General features: G+C 42.8%; 1 protein-coding gene across 1 annotated transcript in view; it reads right to left on the bottom strand.

The window, feature by feature from the left end:
• The window catches only part of LOC122941590 (cadherin-like protein 26), a 79,657-nt gene that overhangs the window by 6,488 nt on the left and 49,709 nt on the right, over positions 1-23,460 (bottom strand). Inside the window, exons 5-19 of the mRNA XM_044298948.1 lie at positions 22,330-22,477; positions 21,674-21,840; positions 20,499-20,627; positions 19,124-19,309; positions 18,222-18,493; positions 17,017-17,159; positions 15,877-16,113; positions 15,365-15,586; positions 14,582-14,712; positions 10,078-10,128; positions 7,745-7,813; positions 7,607-7,660; positions 5,701-5,763; positions 4,321-4,362; positions 3-86 (exon numbers count right to left, since the gene is read on the bottom strand). Coding sequence (XP_044154883.1) covers positions 3-86; positions 4,321-4,362; positions 5,701-5,763; positions 7,607-7,660; positions 7,745-7,813; positions 10,078-10,128; positions 14,582-14,712; positions 15,365-15,586; positions 15,877-16,113; positions 17,017-17,159; positions 18,222-18,493; positions 19,124-19,309; positions 20,499-20,627; positions 21,674-21,840; positions 22,330-22,477 — 1,998 coding nt within the window. The remainder of the gene's footprint in view (positions 1-2; positions 87-4,320; positions 4,363-5,700; positions 5,764-7,606; positions 7,661-7,744; positions 7,814-10,077; positions 10,129-14,581; positions 14,713-15,364; positions 15,587-15,876; positions 16,114-17,016; positions 17,160-18,221; positions 18,494-19,123; positions 19,310-20,498; positions 20,628-21,673; positions 21,841-22,329; positions 22,478-23,460) is intronic.

Genomic DNA, 23,460 nt, shown 5'->3' with positions numbered 1-23,460 from the left:
ACCCGACTGAGCATTTCTCCAATTTTTTCTACAAATGTGTTTTCCTGTCTGTTCTTAAATAAGCCATTCTTCATGTGTTTGTTATTCTGTAATGACAATAACATAGACAGCACATGGGCGTTAGATACAGGAGGTTATTATGGTCCACCTGCATAGGAAACAATTATTGTCTTATTATAAATACACTTAGGTCGGTCGGCTGGTTTCTATATTGCTAATGTTCATTTCTTTTACTCTGAGGACACCTAGTGGTGAAATAGGGAAATGCATGCAGAGATATACATAGGAAGCTGTAAAGTTCAGCATTATTTGTAATGATAGTGGGCGAGGCTATGGAATTCATCCTTTTTTACTCCTTTGTATGGTAAACTGCTAGTTTATTGGACTAGGTTCACAGATTGCGGTTTTGGTGCATTTTGTGATGCTCTTTTTTTAAGCCCAAAAATAGTGTACATATCTAAAAAATGAATATCCTGCCTTTGTACATAACTGTTTAAGAGCCAGAGGCAGATTGGCCATAGACCTAACAGGGAAATTTCCCAGTGTGCCAATGCCCATGGGGCCACCCAAGCCCCCCTCTCTGCCGATGGCTGGGTACATATTGAGATCTCAGTGGTATTAACTCTGTGAGAATCAGGTACTCATGTACCCGGCCAGCAACCGCACATGCCCAGAATTCTACATCTGTGACTCAAATCTCACCTGTTAAGCCCCCTGCCCCATTTCTTAATCAGAGACAACTAGAGGAGGAGGACAGCAAATGGCAACTATTGATGGCTACCACAGATGGACAGCTTTTGGGGCAGTATATTGTGCTGCTCTGTGCCATATGGTTCTGACGGAACAGTATTTTGTGTTATGGTACTGCTGACCCTATCTACTTGTGTTGCCGCACCTTCTGTGATTTTGGACCCCCCTACACTTTTAGAATTTTTTTTTCCAGGGCCACTTCAAGTCTCCAGTTGGCCCCTGGCATGAGCAGTTTGGAAAATAGGAGCAATTACCATATTTTCTGGCGTATAAGACGACTGGGTGTATAAGACAACCCCCAACTTTTCCAGTTAAAATATAGGATTTGGGCTATACTCGCCGTATAAGACTACCCCTCCAACACTATTTACTTTGGCATCAAGATCTGCAGGTAATTTGTTGCTGTGATCTGGGTTAGATTTGGCCACTGAACTGCAAACAAACATATTTTATTTCGTGTCACTACATAACCGTTTTGGCGATGCTCATTCACCATGTCTGCTACATGTTTTTCGAGTTCTGGCCAATGTGGGGTGCCTCTTCTTAAGGCACACTTACCCCTTGGCATACTCTTTAAAGGGAACCTGTCACCATGATTTTGCGCATAGAGCTGAGGACATGGGCTGCTAGATGGCCACTAGCACATCTGCAATACCCAGGTCCCATAGCTCTCTGCGCTTTTATTGTGTTAAAAAAAACGTTTTGATTGATATGCAAATGACCAAATATGAGTCCTGTAGCCGGAGATGAGTCAAGCGGAAAGGAGCCCAGCACCGCCCCGCGTCCTCCGAATCTCCTCCTTGCTGGCTGACGTCACAGAGCTGGAGCGCCTAAATCTCGCGATGCGCGAGCTAGCGCAGGCGCAGTGTCGGCATCATGTTCATTCCCTGTACTGGCATCAGCACAGGGAATGAACTACGCATGCGCTAGCTCGCGCATCGCGAGATTTCGGGGCGGTGCTGGACGCCTTTCCGCTTGACCCATCTCCGGCTACAGGACTCATATCGGGTCATTTGCATATCAATCAAAACGTTTTTTCAACACAATAAAAGCGCAGAGAGCTATGGGACCTGGGTACTGCAGATGTGCTAGCGGCCATCTAGCAGCCTATGTCCCCAGCTCTATACACAAAATCCTGGTGACAGGTTCCCTTTAATGCTTTTTCATTTGCTTTCCAGTCCCAAACCATCTTTTCTGTTGCTCCATGTTGTCTTGTAGCAGCGCAATTATGTTCCATGGCAAAGTTTACAACTTTAAAGGGCTTCTGTCACCCCATTAAACAGTTTTTTTTTTTTTCTTTACTAATAATCCCTACACTGCGATCTCATCATACATAAGCTAATTAATGATTTTCGTTCAGTAGAATTTGTTAAAAATCGATTTTTGAAATATGTAAATTACCTTGCTACCAGCAAGTAGGGCGGCTACTTGCTGGTAGCAGCCGCATCCTCCGATGGTAATGACGCCCCCTCTGCTTGTTGATTGACAGGGCCAGCGGACGGGATCTTTCTCTGCTGGCCCTGCCCGTTTTGATTCAATATCTGGCGCCTGCGCCGTGGCCGTACCTCTCTTCAATCTGCGCAGGCGCACTGAGAGGCGGCCACTCGCTCGGCCGCTCACTCCTCAATGCGCCTGCGCCAGGTGTAGATGTGACGTCATCGGCACAGGCGCATTGAGGATGGAGCGGCCGAGCGAGTGGCCGCCTCTCAGTGCGCCTGCGCAGATTGAAGAGAGGTACGGCTGCGGCGCAGGCGCCAGATATTGAATCAAAACAGGCAGGGCCAGCAGAGAAAGATCCCGTCCGCTGGCCCTGTCAATCAACAAGCAGAGGGGGCGTCATTACCATCGGAGGATGCGGCTGCTACCAGCAAGTAGCCGCCCTACTTGCTGGTAGCAAGGTAATTTACATATTTCAAAAATCGATTTTTAACAAATTCTACTGAACGAAAATCATTAATTAGCTTATGTATGATGAGATCGCAGTGTAGGGATTATTAGTAAAGAAAAAAAAAAACGGTTTAATGGGGTGACAGAAGCCCTTTAAGTTTGAAACTGGCTTCATATTTCTTTCTTCTTGCTGGTAGAGCCGTGATTGGCTCTTGACTGTTAGCCATTTGTATACTGTACTCTATGTACTTGTGCTGTGCTGTATGAACATGTACAGATACTGGTGCTGTACTGTATGTACCGGTACAGATACTGGTCCTGTACTGTATGTACAGATACTGGTGCTGTGCTGTATGTACAGATACTGACGCTGCCCTGTATGTACAGATACTGACGCTGCCCTGTATGTACAGATACTGATGCTGTGACTGTATGTACAGATACTGGTGCTGCACTGTATGTACAGATACTGGTGCTGCACTGTATGAACAGATACTGGTGCTGCACTGTATGAACAGATACTGGTGCTGCACTGTATGAACAGATACTGGTGCTGTACTGTATGTACAGATACTGGTCCTGTACTGTATGAACAGATACTGGTGCTGCGCTGTATGTACAGATACTGGTGCTGTGCTGTATGTACAGATACTGACGCTGCCCTGTATGTACAGATACTGGTGCTGTACTGTATGTACAGATACTGGTGCTGTACTGTATGTACAGATACTGGTGCTGCACTGTATGTACAGATACTGGTGCTGCACTGTATGTACAGATACTGGTGCTGTACTGTATGTACAGATACTGGTGCTGTACTGTATGTACAGATACTGGTGCTGCACTGTATGTACATATACTAGTGCTGTACTGTATTCACAGATACTGGTGCTGTACTGTATTCACAGATACTGGTGCTGTACTGTATTCACCACTACATGTATCTGCTCCCCAGATAGACTCCCTCCCTGTCTTCAAGACCGATCTGAGCGGTAGTATGCAATGTGATACTGCCGGCATGAGAAAACCACTGAGAGCAGGAAGAGGGGGCTGCTTCAGGAGCGGCTGGCCGGGATGTAGCGAACCGTGGCTCAGCTAGAGGGCGCCTGTCCCTGAAGCTGGAGAAGGACAGCTTCTCCACTCTGGGTAGGAAGTAAGTTTCAGCACGCCGTATACCGGTATATAAGACGACACCCGGCGTATAAGACGACCCACGACTTTTGAGAAGATTTTCATGTTAAAAAGTAGTCTTATACGCAGGAATATACAGTACTTAATTCTTTGCTATGCACAATATTACTCGCTTACATTTGTACTTATTTAAAACCTTAATCCTCAAATATGTTGACTGATAGTTTGTTAGAAGTGCATTTATTCAAGGTATTTACATCAACGGACATTTAGGCATTTCAAAGAAATGATGTATCCAGGTGGTGCTAGATCTGTACTTTATGTGGCTGCAGCTCACACATAGTAAGAGAAGTAAGTGGCAGCATTCAGCCAGGTGTAAAGACAATGGAAATATTGTATTCCTCCAACATGAGAAAAATGCAATATGTCAAGACATTTTACAGACATTATGCATCTAGTCTTTACTACTATAAATCAGTCCTTGATGTATTTGCATTTCGTCGCTACAAAAAAAAAAAAAATGTTTGGTTCGAAGGCATGAAATGACCTTACCTGATGCCATGTGCCATTCTGACTCTGTATGGCCTGGTTTCCCTAAAATAGATGGTAATAGTTAAACATAGTCTAATGTGTCCAACATATATGTGTTGTATCAGACTAGATTATGAATAAATAAAGTGAAATGAATAAATCGCTAGGATATGCCCCCATTGTCTGATAGGTGAGGGTCCCATCTCTGGGACCGACACCTACACCGAGAACGGAGCGGGGAAAGGTGGTGGAGGGTGCACTTTGCATGTGCAGCCGCCCTCCATTCATTTCTATGAGGTCGCCGAAAATCAGTCCCATAGAAATGAATGGGAGCAGGGGCCACAGAAGCGCAGTGCGCTCCCATTCACTTGTATGGGGAGAGTGCTTGGTGGTGGCTGGAACCTGGGGTCCTCCAGCCACAGTTCTCCCCGCTCCATTCTCGGCGTAGGTGCAGGTCCCAGAGGTGTGACCCTCACCTATCAGACAATGGGGGCATATCCTAGCGATATGTCTCCATTGTCTATGATGGGCCAACCCATTTAACAGCATTTAGAAATCATTAAGAAAATTGCTCTATGGCAGCCCCATGGGCCATAGACACAGTGGTCAGGAGGGGACCTCATTGACTTATATGGGAGAGTTCTCTAGGCATGCTCTGATCTGTGCAGAGGTCATTGTACAAAGAAAGAATAGATAAGATTTGACTATCACCTATTGTGAATGGTGATCCTGCCTTATCTATACACAGAGGTGATACCACTACAGTAAGGATTAGAATGAGTTATCTGCATAAGCCAAGAAGTGGCTCATAGTGGCCATTGCAAAAACTGCAGGATTTTTTATATCTTTTTTGTTTAAATATATGGAATACATGAAAAATTAAAAACAACATAATCAAAAAATCAATAAAAAAATGATTTAAACAGCAGGTCATTCTCTGAGGACATATTCCCTTTAAAAGGATCCCGTCACCAGGAAATTCCCTGTTAAACCTGTTACAATGCTTTGTAGCTCAGCTGAATGTAATGATAGTGATCAGTGTTTCATTCTGGAGAAAAAGGACTTTTAATCCATATTCAAATGAGCAGTTTTGTGCACCAAGGGCGGGCCCAAGCCACTATGTGCACCCTTGCTTCTCCTGCTTCCCCTGCCAGTCCTTCGCTTCTTCTTCTTGATTGACAGGGTCTGGTTACTGCATAGTCATCTCGTCTAGCCCTGCCAATCAGAGAGGGAAGGGCTGGCATAGGAAGCAGGATGAGCGACGGTGCACTGACTGGCTTGGGCTCGCCCTCAATGCGCTTTGGGTTTTCCAAGATATTTTTACTGATGACCTATGCTCTGCATACATCATTAGTATCTGATCAGCCATTAATATCAGCCAGTCCTTGAAAGACGACTTACCTGTACCCAGGTCTGATTTTGTCCTGTGTGCCTAGAGGCAGATCCTACAGGTCCTGCGCCATTCTGGTAAGACAAACATGTTTTCCAATGTATAATTCATCTCATTTACTTAGCAAGTCGAATGCTTCTAATAGCAACAAGCAGAAAACAGCTGTGGGCTACACATTTACAGATGTAGGCTTCATACACACAACTGTATCCGTATTTCAGTCTTCCAATCAAGGATCCGCAGAATACGGATATCCTCCATGTGCATTCCGCATTTTTCTCGCTCCTAACTATAGAAATGGTTGTTCTCATCCCCAATGCAGACCAGAACTACAGATCTACAAAAAATACGGATGTGTGCATGGACCCATACAAATGAATTGGTGAGTGTGCTATGCGCAAAAAATGAGGATAGCACACAGATGAAAATACGGTTGTGTGCATGAAGCCTAATGCCTCATGCAGACGTCCGTGTCAGTTTTGGATCCGTGGTAACACGGACCGTGTTCAATGCGTGTTTTCTCCAGTGACAGATCGTGTTGGGTCCGTGGGTCCGTTTTTTTCTGTCCGTGTTGCATCCGTGTTTCACTAACACTCAACAGCTGAAAAATAATTTTCAAAGAATCTCTTGTTAATGATTCGTGAAACGCGGATGCAACACGGATGGCATCCGTGGTTTTCACGGACCCATAGACTACAATGGGCGTGATGGATTCGTAAACACGGACAAAATAGAGCATGTATCAGTGGTAAAAAAAAAAAAACTGACCCACGGACCGTGCTGAAACACTGATGTGTGAATACACACATTAAGGCCTCATGCACACGACAGTTGTTTTTTGCGTCTGCAAATTGTGCGTCCACTAAAAAAAAAACGGATGTGGCATCCTTTTTTTTGGAGGATGTGTTTTTTTTCACAGATCCCTTGTAATAAATGCCTATCCTTTTCCACAAATGTGAAAAAAGTAGGACATGCACTATTTTTTTTGCTGAAGGGAAACACCGACAACCGACGCGGAACACAAACGGATGAACTATCAGCATTTTTTGGCTGACCCATTGAAATGAATGAGTCCCCATCCTATCCGCAAAAAAAAAAAAAAAAACTGAACGGAGGCTGAGAAAAACAACTGTAGTGTGCATGAGACCTAAAATGAATGGGGACGTGTGCTGTCCGTGGAGAACACGTACAGCACACGTACATGAAACACTGACAACTGCATGAGGCTTTAAGGTGCATTTACATGCACTGATGGAGCAGGCAATTATCAGGATGGGATCGTACCTTCCTGATAATTGTCTGCTAACCAGTGGAGGAAAGAGCTGATTTTACATAAAGCGATCTCCTCCACTGTATTGGTACGAGCAATGGCCGCTGCAATTACTCTCACCTATACAGATTCACTGTTTATGCGCAGCAGATCACTGTTCACACTGCACAATCTGCTGCCCAGAAATGATTTGATGAGATGCATGAAAGATCATTTCACCCAATGATCGAGCATATTGCTAGTTCATCAGCAGCACATTTACATGTGTCTATTATCGGGAACCAGCGTTCGTAGTAGGGTAGATACTTAGTAAAGATTTACATTATACAGTAAAATACTTGTGTGCATGCAGAATCCTCTTTTACTGGATTTATATTAAGTCGGAGAGGAGACAAAGGCGAGACTAGTGCAGGAAATATATACTTCTATGCAGCTTATGTAACTGAATGACTGAAGTTCTCCTCAATGGTTGACTATGCTGCAACTTCCAGACCCAAATAATAACAGGAACAGCAGCTCTGGAGCATAAACTGCTGCTCTAATAAATAAAAGAGAGGGCAGAAACATTTAGGAGCACATGTACGTTCTATTTTTCAGGTGACATAGCATAGTCCACCAGTCATTCACTAATACCAGTTTGCACTTACTGTTTCCCAGGAAGAGAACTTTGCCCGTGTTGTGGGGGTTCGCCCAACTGCATCCTGATACAAAAAGGAAGGACATTGGTTATAACTGTGGTCTACGACTTGTGAAGTAACAATAATACCAAGAGGCTAAATACTTACTGCATCCCAAGACGGATACTGAGGCCTTGTGAATACACTTGAGTGGGATTGTCCAACTGCTTCTTTATCCTGCAATTTAGTCATATATTAGGGCACATGTTCAGGAATTTACAAATAATTACCAGCTATATATCTGGCCATTTTGTATATATTTGAGGCGGATATAATAAAGGAGTACATACAGTGCGGTATGATCGATAGTATTTGATGGCATTTTGTGAAGTGACATGTCACCAATAAAACTCCCAAGACAATCAGGATGAGATATTGATGCTGCTACGTCAACCTTCCGACACCAGTCGTTTTTTTCCATGTTCCATTTAGGGTACTTCCACACTTGCGGCAGAGGATTCCGGCAGGCAATCCGGACGCAAACGGATGGCATTTGTCAGATGGATCCGGATCCGTCTGACAAATGAATTGAAATACCGGATCCGTCTCTTCGGTGTCATCCGGAAAAAAGGATCTGGTATTTATTTTTTTCACAGATTTAAAGGTTTGCGCATGCGCGGACCGGAAGAACGAATCCGTCAATGCGACAATTTTAATTCGGATCCGGCACTAATACATTTCAATGGAAATTAATGCCGGATCTGACATTTCGGCAGGTGTTCAGGATTTTGGGCCGGAGAAAAAGCTGCAGCATGCTGCGGTATTTTCTGTGTCCAAAAAACTTAAGAGGGACTGAACTGATGCATCCTGAACGGATTGCTCTCCAGTCAAAATGCATTAGGATAAAACTGATCAGTTTTTTCTGGTATTGAGCCCACGTGACAGAACTCAATACCGGAAAAGAAAAAACGCTGTGAAAGTACCCTTATACGTACTCTATTAGGGAATAACCACCTCCTGCCTCCTATGACGCTTAATCTGCTGCTCTGTCCCTCAGCCATGCTTTACACTGCAGCTTTGCTGTTTCACATTGGATGCTGCATATAAGCAAAAACTCATCACACTGAGGATTGAGCGGCATAGGCAATATTCGAATTTGCGATATTTTGCTAATTTTTGGCTGATTATTCGCCATAAATTAGCAAATTCGTGATTTCATCATTGTTTACTTGATTGCGAAAAATCGTCAATGTAATATATTTGCGATAAATTCGAGATTAGAATATCCAACACTACTTGCGAATACTCGAAGTGGCGATATTCGCGATAAAAATTTGCGATTAGAATATTTGCGCTCAACACTAATTACACACTTAGCAGGAACTCTGGATTTAGGACTGACGTGTTCCATCCATAGTAGGGCCTATGGGACTTTAAGTTTGTGTGAGACCACACCTAATGACATCCAAGCACTCGCTGTAGTCTGCTAATGTGGTGCTTCTACTCTAGCTTTCTACTTTAATCAGAAGCACTTAAAGCATAGGTCCGTAGCCTATTACCAAAATATAGTCAGTACAAAAGGTGGTGATTCCAACAAAACGCTGACTGTACTGCAGCGTGTGGTCATAAGGCCTCAATGTACACTGCCATAGCACGGCTCTGTAAATCCATAAGACATTTACTGCACCTCTGCATGCCTCTGATATGGTACGTAGTAAGGCCACCTTCACATGGTCGGTATTTTGCATCAGTATTTGTAAGCCACAGATATGCCCCTTTTCTGTGTTTTGGACAAACTCCTGGTTTTGGGCTTAGGCTACTTTCACACTTGCGCTTGATCGGATCCGTTCTGAACGGATCCGATCATATTAATGCAGACGGAGGCTCCATTCAGTACGGATCCGTCTGCATTAATAACTTAGAAAAATTTCTAAGTTCGCAAGTAGCCTGAGCGGATCCGTTCAGCCTTTCAATGTAAAGTCAATGGGGGACGGATCCGCTTGAAGATTGAGCCATATGGGCTCATCTTCAAGCGGATCCGTTCCCATTGACTTACATTGTAAGTCTGAACGGATCCGCACGCCTCCGCACGGCCAGGCGGACAGCTGAACGCTGCAAGCAGCGTTCAGCTGTCCGCCTGTCCGTGCGGAGGCGAGCGGAGCGGAGGCTGAACGCCGCCAGACTGATGCAGTCTGAGCGGATCCGCTCCATTCAGACTGCATCAGGGCTGGACGGAGGCGTTCGCATCCACTCGTGAGCTCCTTCAAACGGAGCTCACGAGCGGAATTGCGAACGCAAGTGTGAAAGTAGCCTTAGAAATACTGATAAAAAATACTAACCAAATACTAAACAATCTTTTTCTGTCACAGATCCGTCAGAAAAGTCATGTTATGTTCCATGAGATGCGGTATGTATGAAGGTATAAGGTGGAGCATGGTACGGGACCTGCCATACTGCCTGTATATGAAGCTGAATATATTATCACGCACGTGCTATGTTACCTTTGTCTCAACATGTCCATTTCCATTAGCCATGAGGACAGCCGGGGAAGCCTAGTGGTAGAGAATGAATAGAGTAATGACATGGCAGGTTTACATCTCTACAAATGATGCCCAGGAATTATTACACGTATAGAAGAATTCTAATTGGGCTGAGATACTGGAGCGCACAAAACATTTAGTGGCTGTAGATAATAAATCAAGGAAGTTCTGCACATCAGTTTGAAACGAGATTAAACTGCTTATAATACAGAAATTCAAACATTGAAAATCAATTGTAAGACTCTTCTGATTTAAGGCCAGTGATAGCGATCCTAAAAATATCATTTAATTGTGTGACCCTCGTCTAGTCTCCTGCACAGTACAATAGTGTACCTGTCAACCTTTCCCGAGTCTGCACTTCAATCCCCACACTCCCACTGAGCTCCATCGTTTATGTAACACCCCAGAGTGGTGTTACCACTTCTGCACCCTGCTACTGTCTTTACTGGTCTAACCTCATGTCATCTTGTGTATTTATTCCAGGTCCTCCAAAATGTGCATTCCTATTTTGTTATGCAACTGTTATGTTAACATGTAATGTGCCTGGTTCACCAGCAGGTGGCAGCAAACCCTGCAGAGCTGCAATTATATAGACTGGAACTTACCATTCCTTTCTAACCCCCCTCTAAGGAGAAGTGGGCGAGCCCTACTTCTTGTAGGAAGGGTGGGGACCAGTTAGCTTCAGTCTAGCTTACCCCCTGCTAGAGGAAGGGTGTGCAGGGGCACATCTCTGCTGGACGTGGCCACGCCAGCCAGAGCACCTTAAAGGGAACCTGTCACCAGTTTTATGGTGTCCTAACTAAGGGCAACATAAATAAGTGACTGATTCTCTTAGCAAAATGCTGGGTCACTTTCTTTAATTGACCCAGTCAATCTGCCAACATCTTGTATTGAAAAGCTCCAGCTCATAATGATGAGTCATAAATATTTATGAGCTCCTGACTCTCCCCTCCCTACCTGCTGCTGAGTGACAGTTTGTTTCCATATGAATCAGCAGCAGGTGGGCAGGGGAGTGGCTATAGCTCTGAATTAAATATACGCTGGACTCAATGACATCACGCTGGACTTGAATCAGCTCATTAGCATGTGACATCTTTGTGTGTATATTATGAGGTAAAGTGAATACATCTAAGGCACTTTTTAGTGGTTAATGATTGTATATAATTAGTTAGATTATAATCAAATATCCACATGACAGGTTCCCTTTAAGCTCTGCTGGCCATGGAGGCCAAAGCTTGAAGCCTCAGGAGCCAGGAGAAAAGTTCCCTGGCATAACCTACAGACTACAGAGAGAAGTGCAGCATACAGAAGGAGCTGAGCTATACAGCCAGCCTGTCAGTACAGCAGAGTCAGAGAGAAACAGATAAAGCAAAGTGAAGTTTGCCTGCCATTTTAATGCTAAAAGAATAAGATAAATCCTGTAAACAGTTTTGGAGAAATGTTTATTCATGTAAAGCTGCCATTGAACATCATCTCAAGGTCTGGACTCAAGGTATTTTTTCAAATGCCTCAATTCCCACTATTTATTGCTTTGGAGCCAAAGCCTGGGGTCCAGCTGTATCCAGGTAGGAGCACCGTAACACAATAAGAGACATTTTAGGCCGCTACATACCACTCGGCATTTCCTACACCTGGGACACACGTGATAGGACGGGCCCTGGGGGGGAGGCGCCCGTTGCATTTACAACCAGAACTTCCAGGTTGTGGGTGTAGATGAGATGCAGCTACAATACTTCACATAGGGCTGTGTGCTGCAAGATCATCCAGCACTCTTCCCTGGGCCAAAAACTCATCCACTACACCATCCATCATCCCCTTGCTGACTCCTCCTAATGTTTCTCTCCAAACAGCTTCAATATGACAAGTAGTGGACTCCGCAGACCCTGCTGGTGGATTGAGAGCAGCAGCCCATTCCAAGATCATGTAAGTCTGACATCACCACCATTGGAGCAGATCATGGGAGGCCTGGGCGTGATGTCAGAGGAAATACAGTCTCAACAGAGGGGCGCAGTCATGTGACCACTCTCCCGATCTCCAGAGTGAGACAGAGAAAGCAGCACAAGTACTTTAGTAAATGTGATTTAGCCCCTATATATTTTAATATAAGTGCCCGAAGGTATTTTAATATACAATATCCGGTATAGTAGTTATATTTTTAGTAGGAGTAGACAGGTATTAGGTTTAAATACAACTTGGTTTTGCCAATAACAGCATTGTACACTTGAACCTCAGTGTGCATGGCGGGTCACGTGGTCACAAGGGCCTCAGCGCCAGAGCCAATTCTAGCGTGGCGGTGACGAGGGCAGGGGAGCGGACCTGATTGGTCCATTCGTGTGTCTTCCTCATCGCCGGGTTGGTCAGCTTGAGCGCAGAGACGCTAATACGTGGCTGAGCCCGATTTGTCATGCGCCGTTAAGAGGATCAAGGTACGGCCCTGTCTTAATCACATGATGCTTTAGTGGCCACTTGATTGGATACACCCCATGTTATTAGTAGTATTAGGAAGTCCAACCCTATGCTCTTGGTGAAGCGGTAACCCATGTAATGCGCATTGAGTTACAGGTCTGGTCCTCATACGCGGGGTGAGTTAGGGTCCATTCACACGTCCGCAAAATGGGTCCACATCTGTTCCGCAATTTTGCGGAACGGGTGCAGAACCATTAATTTTCAATGGGGCCGGAATTTGCGGATCCGCACTTCCGCATCCGTGCTTCCGTTTCCGCAAAAAAAAAAAAAAAAAGAACATGTTATGTTTCTTATCCGCAATTGCGGACAAGATTAGGCATTTTCTATTAGGGCCCATTCACACGTCCGTTATAACACTCCTTTTCCGTTCCGATTTAAATAAGAAAGTTTTTTCGGATCCATTAATTTCAATTGCCTCTGCAAAAATGCGGACACCAATCATAGTGCTGTCCGAATCACGGAATCTGTTCCGTTTTCCTATTTTCGAGTATGCGGATCCTGAAAAAAAATTAAGCTTGTCCTACTTTCTGTCCATTTTTCGGGTCTGTTGTCCATTTAAGTCAATGGATACGCATAAATGCGGATGACATGCACAAAACCATCCGAATGTCATCCGATTTTGCGGATCCGTTGACAGGAAAATGGATGGGAAAAAAAACTAAAAAAAACGGAATAACGAAAACACGGAACGGATTCGGAAGCACTTTAGTAATAAAACGGAAGGTTGTACAGAAAAACGGATCCGCAAAAAAAAGGAACGTTTATCTAAAAATACTGACGTGTGAATGGACCCTTATAGTGCTGGCAATGTGCGGTCCGCAAATTGCGGAATGAACATTGCCAGAGTCCGTGTTTTGCGGATCCGCAATTTGCGGATCCGCAGAACACTTACGGACGTGTGAATGGACCCTTAGTTTAACCACTATTTGCTTTTCCTCATCTTTATCTATTCACACCATATACCATATGGCTCATGTAGTGATAGCAATATTAGTTTGTGGTTTTTCATGTTAGGGCCATTGTATTGGTTTAATATGGGAAATGCTGTAGTGCCTATAGTAGAAATGTTTACATTGAGAATTACATCCTAATGTTTGGCGTCATCGGCCTGACCCTTTTTCTGGTATCCTGTTTCCATATCAATTGGAGTTACACTTGTATATTTTATTGTTCACTACTAAATAAATAATTTTTTTTAGGTACATGGTTTTGGCTCAGTTACTCTTTTTTGTAATGATTAGTCATAGAAACAGTCTAATTTACACTCAACTTCAGGGCTGGCACACATTTTGCCTACTATTATGGAGATGTGCGCCTAATTTCAGCTCTTCTGTGCCACAATATGATGCAAATACTAATTAAATGAGTCTTCGTGAATATGAAGCTGTCATACTGATAAAGAACCACTAGAGGTCAGACTAATAACAATAAGCTTAGTCTAATTTATGAAGCGGTTGATAAATAGTTGGCAAAAAAAAAAAACGGGTGTAGAAAATACGTCTGTCTAATTAAAAGCTTAAAGGGACACTGACAGGCCCAATAACCATAATTAGCTGTACATATCCATGCACAGGTCTTCTAATGTGCATTTAAAACATATAAGTATCCCCCCTGTCCACATTATGAATACTGCAAACTCGTGTTTTATAACCTGAAGTAATCCCTGTTCTTTCTGCCCAAGGGGCGGGGTTTCAGCTTCTCTGGGCACAAGAGAAGCTGAAACCCCGCCCCTTGGGCAGAAAGAACAGGGATTAGTTCAGGTTATAAAACACGAGTTTGCAGTATTCATAATGTGGACAGGGGGGATACTTATATGTTTTAAATGCACATTAGAAGACCTGTGCATAGATATATACAGCTAATTATGGTTATTGGGCCTGTCAGTGTCCCTTTAAAAACAGGGGAGCACGATAAATGTGGCCCATTGTGTCTTCTCGGTTTCCTTGTAGAGCCGGGTGTAATGCTTGTGGAGTGGGTGCACCTAGCTAGTAACACTTACCTGAGATAGAGCGCTTCCCCCCTCCTCATTATACTGGATCAAGGTTTGATTGCCGTCCTCATTTCCAGCGATATTATGATGTTTCTTTCCACCGGAGCCACAGATAAATAACAGAAGTAAACATAATGCCACTGTTACAAAAAAAACAGAACAGTGTTAGCACTGGAGAAACACATAGCACAAAGGAGAAAAATGTAGAATCAGAGTCCTAAATGGTAACATTTGTTTGACGTTTGTATGTTCTCCCCTCCTGGTTCTCTGGTTTCCTCCCACACCCCATAAACTTAGTGACAGGTTAAAGGGGTTCCCTGGGCTTTTACTATTGATGACCTTTGCCCAGGATAGGTTATCAATATCAGATCGGAGGGGGTCCGACACCCGGCACCCCCGCAGATCAGCTGCATGAGGACGGTGCGCGCAGTGCACACGTGTCGTCTCCCGTCTCTCTTCCTGATGCTGCTATGTCTATGGCAAAGCAGCAGCGAGCAGGAAGAGAGAAGCGAGACCCTATGTGCACACTGAGCACCGTCTCCTTATACAGCTAATTTGCGGGGGTACTGGGTGTCGGACCCCCGCCAATTTAAGATTGATAACCTATCCTGAGGACATCAATATTAAAAGCCTGGAGAACCACTTTAACTGGACTCCTATGAAATTGACCCTTGTGCGCATGTGTGTGGCTGAAAAACCGTAAACTAGATAGTGGGTACTGCGGAATATGTTGGTGCTATACGAACAACAGGAAATAAAATAAGTATATCATTGACCTCATCACATACTTACATAGGAAAAAGAGCAGAGTCCCAATTATGGCCCCAACAGCCCCACCGCCCAATTGGTGTGAGGCTGGGTCCAACCTTTCACAATTCTCTCCATCTGGACAGTTGCACACCGTTAAACTGAGGACTTGTTGGCTGTAAGACCCCTGTCTGTCAGAAATTTGCAGGGGTATGGTGTAGTTCCCCCTAGCAAGGTTTTGCGCTGTTGAAATTTCAGCAGATCTGTCTACAAATAAAAAGAATTGAATAAAAAAACAGAACCATAGTATCTTGAAATATGTGTAGTTTAACAATTACAGTCTCAATATTACAAATGAAATGGTTATAATCTGACTGCTGGGATTATTAAGAAAACTAGAGGTGTACGTGGCACATTGATGGGAGATGTAATGTCATACATTTGTATTGTACTTAAAACCGTTCTTCTCCTTCCAGAGTTTAGCTATATTACACGTCAAGAGGAAAAAACTGTTTAAATCCAACTCTTTAGTGACACAAGTAATGGACTGTACTTACCAGACTTCTGTTTGACATCCCAGGTTTCCTTCAAGCTTCTGGAATGATCTGCTGGAAATTTAAATGTAAATGGTCCAGCGTATGGATCCAGATCTTTGTCTGCAGCCTCAACAATGAATGGCATTGTGTTTTGCTGTTCACATCTCTGCATGTACGACCTGACCAACTGAGGAGTGTTGTCATTGACATCTGACAGGTGGATGAGAACAGTGCCCGTACCAGTTGCTGGAGGGTTACCTATAACATAAATGAAAATTACTTGATAAAAGGATAAAAACATTGGTAAAAAGATAAAAGGTATTCTGGGCTGGGTCTAGCTTTTTTCTAATCCCATACAACCTCCTTTATATTAAACAATCTGTCATGTAGACTTAATGGGGGTCATTTACGAACGGATATACGCCACTTTTTGTGGAGTATATCTGGCGCAGATTCTGTCACACGCCATGTTGCGTCAAAATGTGTGATTTCTTCCCTACTCACGCCAGGCCTAAAAAGTGGGCGTGAAGTGGGCTGGGAAGGTTTTTTGTACAGTAGAAATTAATTTCTGAAGTTATTACACGAGGTGTCACGAGACTTCGCAAAGTAATTACTTCGGCTCATCTGAGCCAATACATTCTAATACTGCACTGAGCACCTGCTTCGTACAGTATTATTACTAAGTTTTATGCAAATCGACTTCGGATGAAATATCCGAAGTCGATTCGCTAATCCCTAATCACCATACTCCGATTACCATTACAATGCATTGCAGATTTGATATTCTGCCATCTGCAGAGCTCCATAGAAAGCCTTGGTTTCTTCAGAGAGACCAAAACTTTTATATAAAAGCAACAGCTTCCCCGATCTCCACATGGGGAAGCTGTTAATGTTCCAGGAGCATAGTGCTCCCAGGGAAAGCAATTTCAGATGCCATGGTGTCAACTGACCACAGCATCTGAGGGATTTAATGTCTGCAATCAGTATTATTGCTGATAGCATTAGACCTAGGTGTCTGCTGTTTAAAAGCGGGTGCCTTTTTTAAAGACTGTACTTCTGCTGGCAGAAGTCCAGAAAGGGTTAAACATGATGCTCTTCATGCGAAAAAAAAAAAATATATATACAAATTTGTACAGATCCTACCGAGTGGTGTGTACTTACCATCATCTATAGCATGAAGAACCACTTTGTATTGAGTCTGGTTAACATAAGGAGATTCTCTGTCCAGCTCTTCAACTGTTTTCAGGACTCCCGTATTTTCATCCACAGTAAACCAACCAGCAGGGTCTTCAACTATTTTATACCTGTCAATAAAAACAGATCACTGCATTTACTGATCCATAGTAGTCACCTAGTAAGACCCCTGATGACGCTGCGATAGCAGCACTATTCAGGTGAGGCTGCTTTTTACTTTGCTTGTACTTGCATCAAGGTATGATTTATTTAGATTTCATGCTTTTATGTTACAGGTCTTTACAGTGGATGTGGCATATTCTAGAGGGGTGGATTTATCATGAGGGGAATATTTCAATTCAGTTTTTCTTGAGTCTGCGTTGGCATACTTTATGCCACATTTACCAAATGCCTTATGTTGTTTAATAAATTGGTGTTATCCTTAATAGCTACACCCACTTTCCAACTGATATTTCAAAACTGAAGTGAGTGGCGTAAGAATGCAAAAAGTCACAAATGTTTTGCAGAAGTGAGCCCAAAAAGTCCCAAAAGCCACATTCTGCGACATGATGTCACATTCTTATTACATCTTGCACTGAGCACTTTGTTAATAGTTTTTTTTTTATTCACATGTTGATTTTGCCTTAGCAGGGCCATGTGCTCTTGGTTTTGGAGTTGTTGCTTAGCAATTAAAGCTTCTTAAGCATTTTGTGTACTTTAACAGTTTTTGTTGGTTTTTAATAAGAGAAAAAAATTGAAATGAAGAATAAAAAGTTGCCCTCCACCACCTCATCTACTTTAGCCAACGAAAAAAGTGGAGCAGTTGCTTCGTAAATATGGAGCTCATTCTGACCATCACACTTCTGAATGTATTTACACTACTGAACTGGCATACATACACCGGTAACTCTCCTGCTTCCCTTCACAGTATATTATACAGTATAATTGGCAGCCACCACTATGGAGGGCTCACTTCATAGGAATCTATACAGTTTACCATTGACTGCAATGGAAGTTGTAAAAATCTCTTTTGCACTGAGCTCCCTCTAGTGAAAATGCATTGCTTTTAACATCTGGAACAGAAAAAGGAGTTCAGTGCAGACTCCCCTCTCTCTCAGGCCCCACAGCAGTCGGGTGGTCTACCTCCTTGGAAGAAACGCCATTGGCAGACTGTGAATATTTTTTGACTGTACCTGATTTTATTTGGCACCCTATCAGGATCACTTGCATTAACCGCTCCCAGGACCGTGCCTGGCTTCACACCTTCTTTTTCTCTGATTGTTTTCATTTGAGGATAGAAAACTGGAGCATCATTTGAGTCTATGACAGTAATGCTGATGGTTACTTTGCTCAAATCGTTTGTCCTGTCCATCCTGAGTTGGTTATTTTGACATGAGAATAATGGTTCTTCATTCTCAACCGATATGACAACTGTTTTCGTGGGAGTTCCTTCAAAATCCAGAGGCTGAAAAAAATGAAGGCAAATAGTTAAAGTTCAGGTAGTAATAATCTAATAAAAGTTTATTTGCACTGGACATTCACACTATAGGGGTATGTTCAGATGCAGCAGACTGGCTGCCAAACATTTCTGTGACTGAAAGTGTTTTCCATTCCTGTGAAATGGTTTGCTTCTGCAGCAAGCATATGGATTTCTGAAAGCCCAATTCAGATAACTTGGACAATTTTGAATATACCTAAGGGGGCCACAGCCATATAGCACAGGCTTCCAGTTTATTTTACTAGAAATGAAAAATCCAACCAAGCTGATTGCCCTTCCCCGCTGATCAGTCATCCAGAACTCACATAATGTCTATGGCCAAGGCAGAAGCTCCTAGACTCCACTGCAAAATCTGCAACAGTGCCTCCATTTTACTGGTGTCTTCTACAGGAGAGGGACCTTTGGTCTCTCTAGGCATCAGAATTCATGAATAACTGTTGCTTCTGCACCATCTATAGCTAACGTACTTCCCGGCCCACAATAATTTAGCCAATATCAATGTAAATTTACACAGACATATAAAAAACTTTATCTTCGGCTCAGTTTTTGAGTCTTCAGCTCTTAGACCATGGAGATAGGAACTCTGAGGATCCTTACCTTTATGATATCAAGAATTCCTTCATTTGTTTCCGGATCTGTCGTCAGGTTGTAATTTCCGCTCTCATTTCCAGATAATATCTTGTACTTGGCTCTCCAAGCCGGTGTATTTCTTGTATCCTTGTCTTCTACTTTTAACCGCAGCACATTATTTTTGACTTCTCCCTCATGAACTGAGAGCTCCAACTGAAAAAATCATCAGAAACATAGAATGTGTCAGCAGATAAGAACCATTTGGCCCATCTAGTCTGCCCAGACACTTAAAGAGGCCTGTAATGTGTTATGTTTGCATAAAACTTACCTACAGAAGCCTAGAATTCATTTTAGCTTTTTTTCTTCAGACAGTAAAGTTTTAATAATTAATAAGTTTTTAATTACTAAGACACCAGTCAATGCAAAGGAGATACTTACAGTGAATTGCTCCATATTTGCTTTAAAAAAAAAAAAAAAACACCCAAACCTCTCAAATTTTGGCACATTTCAAATAGTTTAAAGGGGTTGTGTAGTGTCTTAATATGGATGACCTATCCTCAGGATAGATCATCAATATCAGATCGCTGACAGTCTTACTACAGCGAACGGGTATTGATGTGCAAGTGCTGCTTCCTCTTCACCATGTAGTAATGGTGCAGTGTAATTACAACTGTTCTGTCTCATTCAGGGGAATGGGATGAGCTGTTACAAAGGAAAAGAAAAAGCAGTGCGTGCACAAGCTCCATGACCCCTTCAAACAGCTGATCAGCGGGGGTGCCGGGAGTTGGAGCCTCCCTGATCTGATATTGAGACCAATCCTAAAGAAAGGTCATTGATATAAAGCAATTGCTCAACCCTTTAACTGTCACAAAATCAAATATATGCCTGCTAGAAGCAGACGTCGATGTACGCCATTTTGAGGTTTTCTAAAACTATAGGGGTCACTTATGATGATCAGTGTTTGTAAGCTGGTCTTGATAAGCCCCTGCGTCTCCTGAGCATGCACTTATTTATGAAATCTACACCAGCTCATAGCAAGCATAGATTTAAATCATCATCAGAAAACTGGCATAAATGATGATCAATGTACTGGGATCAATGTCCCCACCCCGTCCCCTTTTCAGATTTAGGTAAAATGTTGTTTTCTTACTTTTTTACATCCGAAAAGTAGCATAGGGGGTTGATAAATACCCCCCTAAATCTTGGAAACAAAATTTTTTGTGTGCACCAAAATATGGAACTTTTTTCCTACAGAATTCTGGAGCAAAAATTCTGTGTGACAGGAAGGGGTTTTGGAGCTAGGGAATTTATTTGCGCCAAATTTTTTACCTAAAACAAAACAATAGGCGCACTTTACCTGCCAAACAGTATATATGAGAATTCAGTTTTTAATAGTACTCACCTTGTCAGTTTTGAACTCAGGCATATTATTATTCCCATCTTCCAAACGGATGATAATGGTAGATGTGCTTGCCAGGGGTTCAGCTGCATTGTCACGAGCACCTACAATGAGCCTCATGATGCTTGCACTCTGAATGACAAACATCAGAAAATGTACTTGGTACTGAAACTCAGTAGTACTCTATTCAGGGTACTTTTGAAGAAAGCGAATAGGGCCATACTGCACGTCCCTGTGCATCTGGTGGTTGGGAGGGATCCTGTGCAGGTAAAGCCTTTTAAGGGGTCATCGTGCTAGTTCAGCTCCCCCTTTATTCTGAATATTGCTGAGGGTCCCAGCAGTCTATTGTCCACTTAGGCCTCATGCACACAAACGCATTTTCTTTTCAAGTCCATTCAGGTTTTTTTGCAGACTGTATGCGGAACCATCCATTTCAATGGGTCTGCAAAAAAAACTGAAGGTACTCTGTGTGCATTCCGTTTCCGTATGTCCGTATTTCCGTTCCGCAAAAAAATAGAACATGTCCTATTATTGTCCACATTACAGACATGGATAGTACTGTTCTATTAGAAGCCAACTGTTCCGTTCAGCAAAATACGGAATGCACATGGGAGTCATCCATATTTTTTGCGGATCCGTTTTTTGCAGACCGCAAAATACATACGGTTGTGTGTATGAGGCCTTATTAAGACGTGACAGCATATCCTAGGTTGTTCCCATCACTCTCTGTGATGGGAATATCCCATTAAAGGGATTTTCCGAAAACAACACTTACCATCGATCCACAGGATAGGTGATAAATAAATAACTGCTGGGGCCCTACCAATCATTTAGAACAGGGCTCCTGGGGCCCTTTGACAGAGATTTGACCGTGCACTTGGCATCTATGAGACTGACGGATATTGTGGATTACAGCAATCTCCATCAGTCCTGTAGGCACTGAATGAATTGGTGGTGCATGTGTGTGACCACCACTCCATTTAAGCTCCTATGAAATAGGGAATTGGACCCCCATTCTAGTGATCCATAAGGCCCCCACCTATCCTGTGGCTATGTGATAAATTGCGTTTGTAGGGGAACAGTTTTAAGAAGAGAACCCACCTATATAACGTAATAAGGACTGTAGAAAATGGACCCATAATTATAGTAAAACCCAAGCACAAATTAATAGCACAAACCTGAAAATTCAAGCAGCCTTTTACACGAATTAATCCATTGTCTGGATCGATACTAAATTTCACATTAGGAATGTCAGGTATCTGATTAACCATATAATAGGTAACTTTAGAATTTAAGGTGTTTTCCTTGTCGTAATCCATTGCCGTGACTTGAAAGATGGGATTATCTGCAATAAATCGTAAGAATACTGTATTGGTTTTATAGCCCAAATCCAACTTGAATACCTCCAGCCACAAATGAACACTATAGCAGTAACTGTGTGAAGTCTTGCCATTGTAAACTCAGATATGTGAACTCTTGTCTGCCATTTTTCCTTTCAACTGGTCCTTCAGAGGGTCAGATTCCTCCACCTCTCTCATCCTTCCCCTGGTTCACTCTAGCAGTCAATAAGAGAGAGACTGCTCTCCCAGCAAATCTCTCTCACTATGTCTGCAGTGTTTCTCTATAAGGAATATATGAGACAATGACCATGAACTAGAGCGTACAATGTATAACTGAAAAGGAAAAGGAACAAGGAATTCTGGGATGTGTACATGAATGATTATATCCATGAGGGTAGCTAACATCTCCTCATAACTGGCTTCTACAAAAATCAATCTAGTTGCAACTTTGAAGGTAAGTGTACAGAGAGAAAGACGCTATTTCTAGAACTTACCCAGATTTGCAGTTTCTTTTACCGTAACTTCATAATTTTTTTTATCAAATACCGGAGCATTGTCATTTAGATCCTTTATTTCCACATTAAAGATAAGTGACTTGTCCACAATGGTCCCAGTTGCTCTCTCTGCAGCATCAAAGCGAATCTATATGTGAAATATAAAAACGCAGCGTATTTTAAATTGGGTAATCCTGGCCAGCCTGGTTATAATGCATAGTTTATAATATATGGGTGTTGGTAAAGGTTTGATATATGTGCGCCATGTTATGCTTCACTGCATCTGTCAGGGAACTAAATGGTTGGTGCTCACTTCCCTGTACTGTTTGCTAGATTCTCACCAAAGGAAACCCGCTTCCTGATCATCATTTGGTGCCTAACCTGTAAAAAGTGGAAATCCTGAAGAGCTATCCCTTTAAAAGTAACTTTGCAATGTTTCGAAAGTCAGCTATATACAATCATGCACTGTGTAGAGCAACCTCTATGCGCACGGGAGTGACTTGTTGAATTTGACTATCTCCACTTACAGCTTACGCATCAGGCATCCAGGCGTTAATCAAGTAGCCTTTTAATCCAAAAATTGTATTACAAGATGGTAATCCAGAAGGTAAAAGAATTAAGCCAACAATAAACTCCTAGCTCAGAAAATGGATGATGCTAGTCAGAAGCTGAACACACTATGAGCAAGGCATCATTGGGAAAACAGGGAGTGGCTAGGCTAAACTAACTAGAAACCTGAAAACAGGGGTTGGGGGGGGGGGGGGGGGAGAAGAGCATACCAATACACAATGCAAGATACTGGAACAGAACAGTCCCCGTCTGGCATCGGTAGATACCACTATATATATGCATACAATGGAATTGTATAAACTAACAATAGCTTGCAGGTGCAAATAATGTCCATCTACCTGAAAAGGAAACATGCAATAAACATTATTCAAATAAAAAAAGGATAAGTCTTAAGTTCGGGCCATAGAGTTGGTACTGGAAATAGTCTTAGAAGATATTGAGAATCTTTGGTAGAAGGGATCTCAACATGGAAGTTCTGCAGGCATGAGTAACACAACTTCTGTAACAGGGCAGAAGAAGGTCTTGATTACTCCACCTCTAGCGGTTCTTACTTCCACCTTA

Source organism: Bufo gargarizans, chromosome 6 (assembly GCF_014858855.1).
Source record: "Bufo gargarizans isolate SCDJY-AF-19 chromosome 6, ASM1485885v1, whole genome shotgun sequence".
In the NCBI taxonomy this organism is placed as follows: domain Eukaryota; kingdom Metazoa; phylum Chordata; class Amphibia; order Anura; family Bufonidae; genus Bufo; species Bufo gargarizans.
This window is presented reverse-complemented; position numbering and strand designations above follow the sequence as displayed.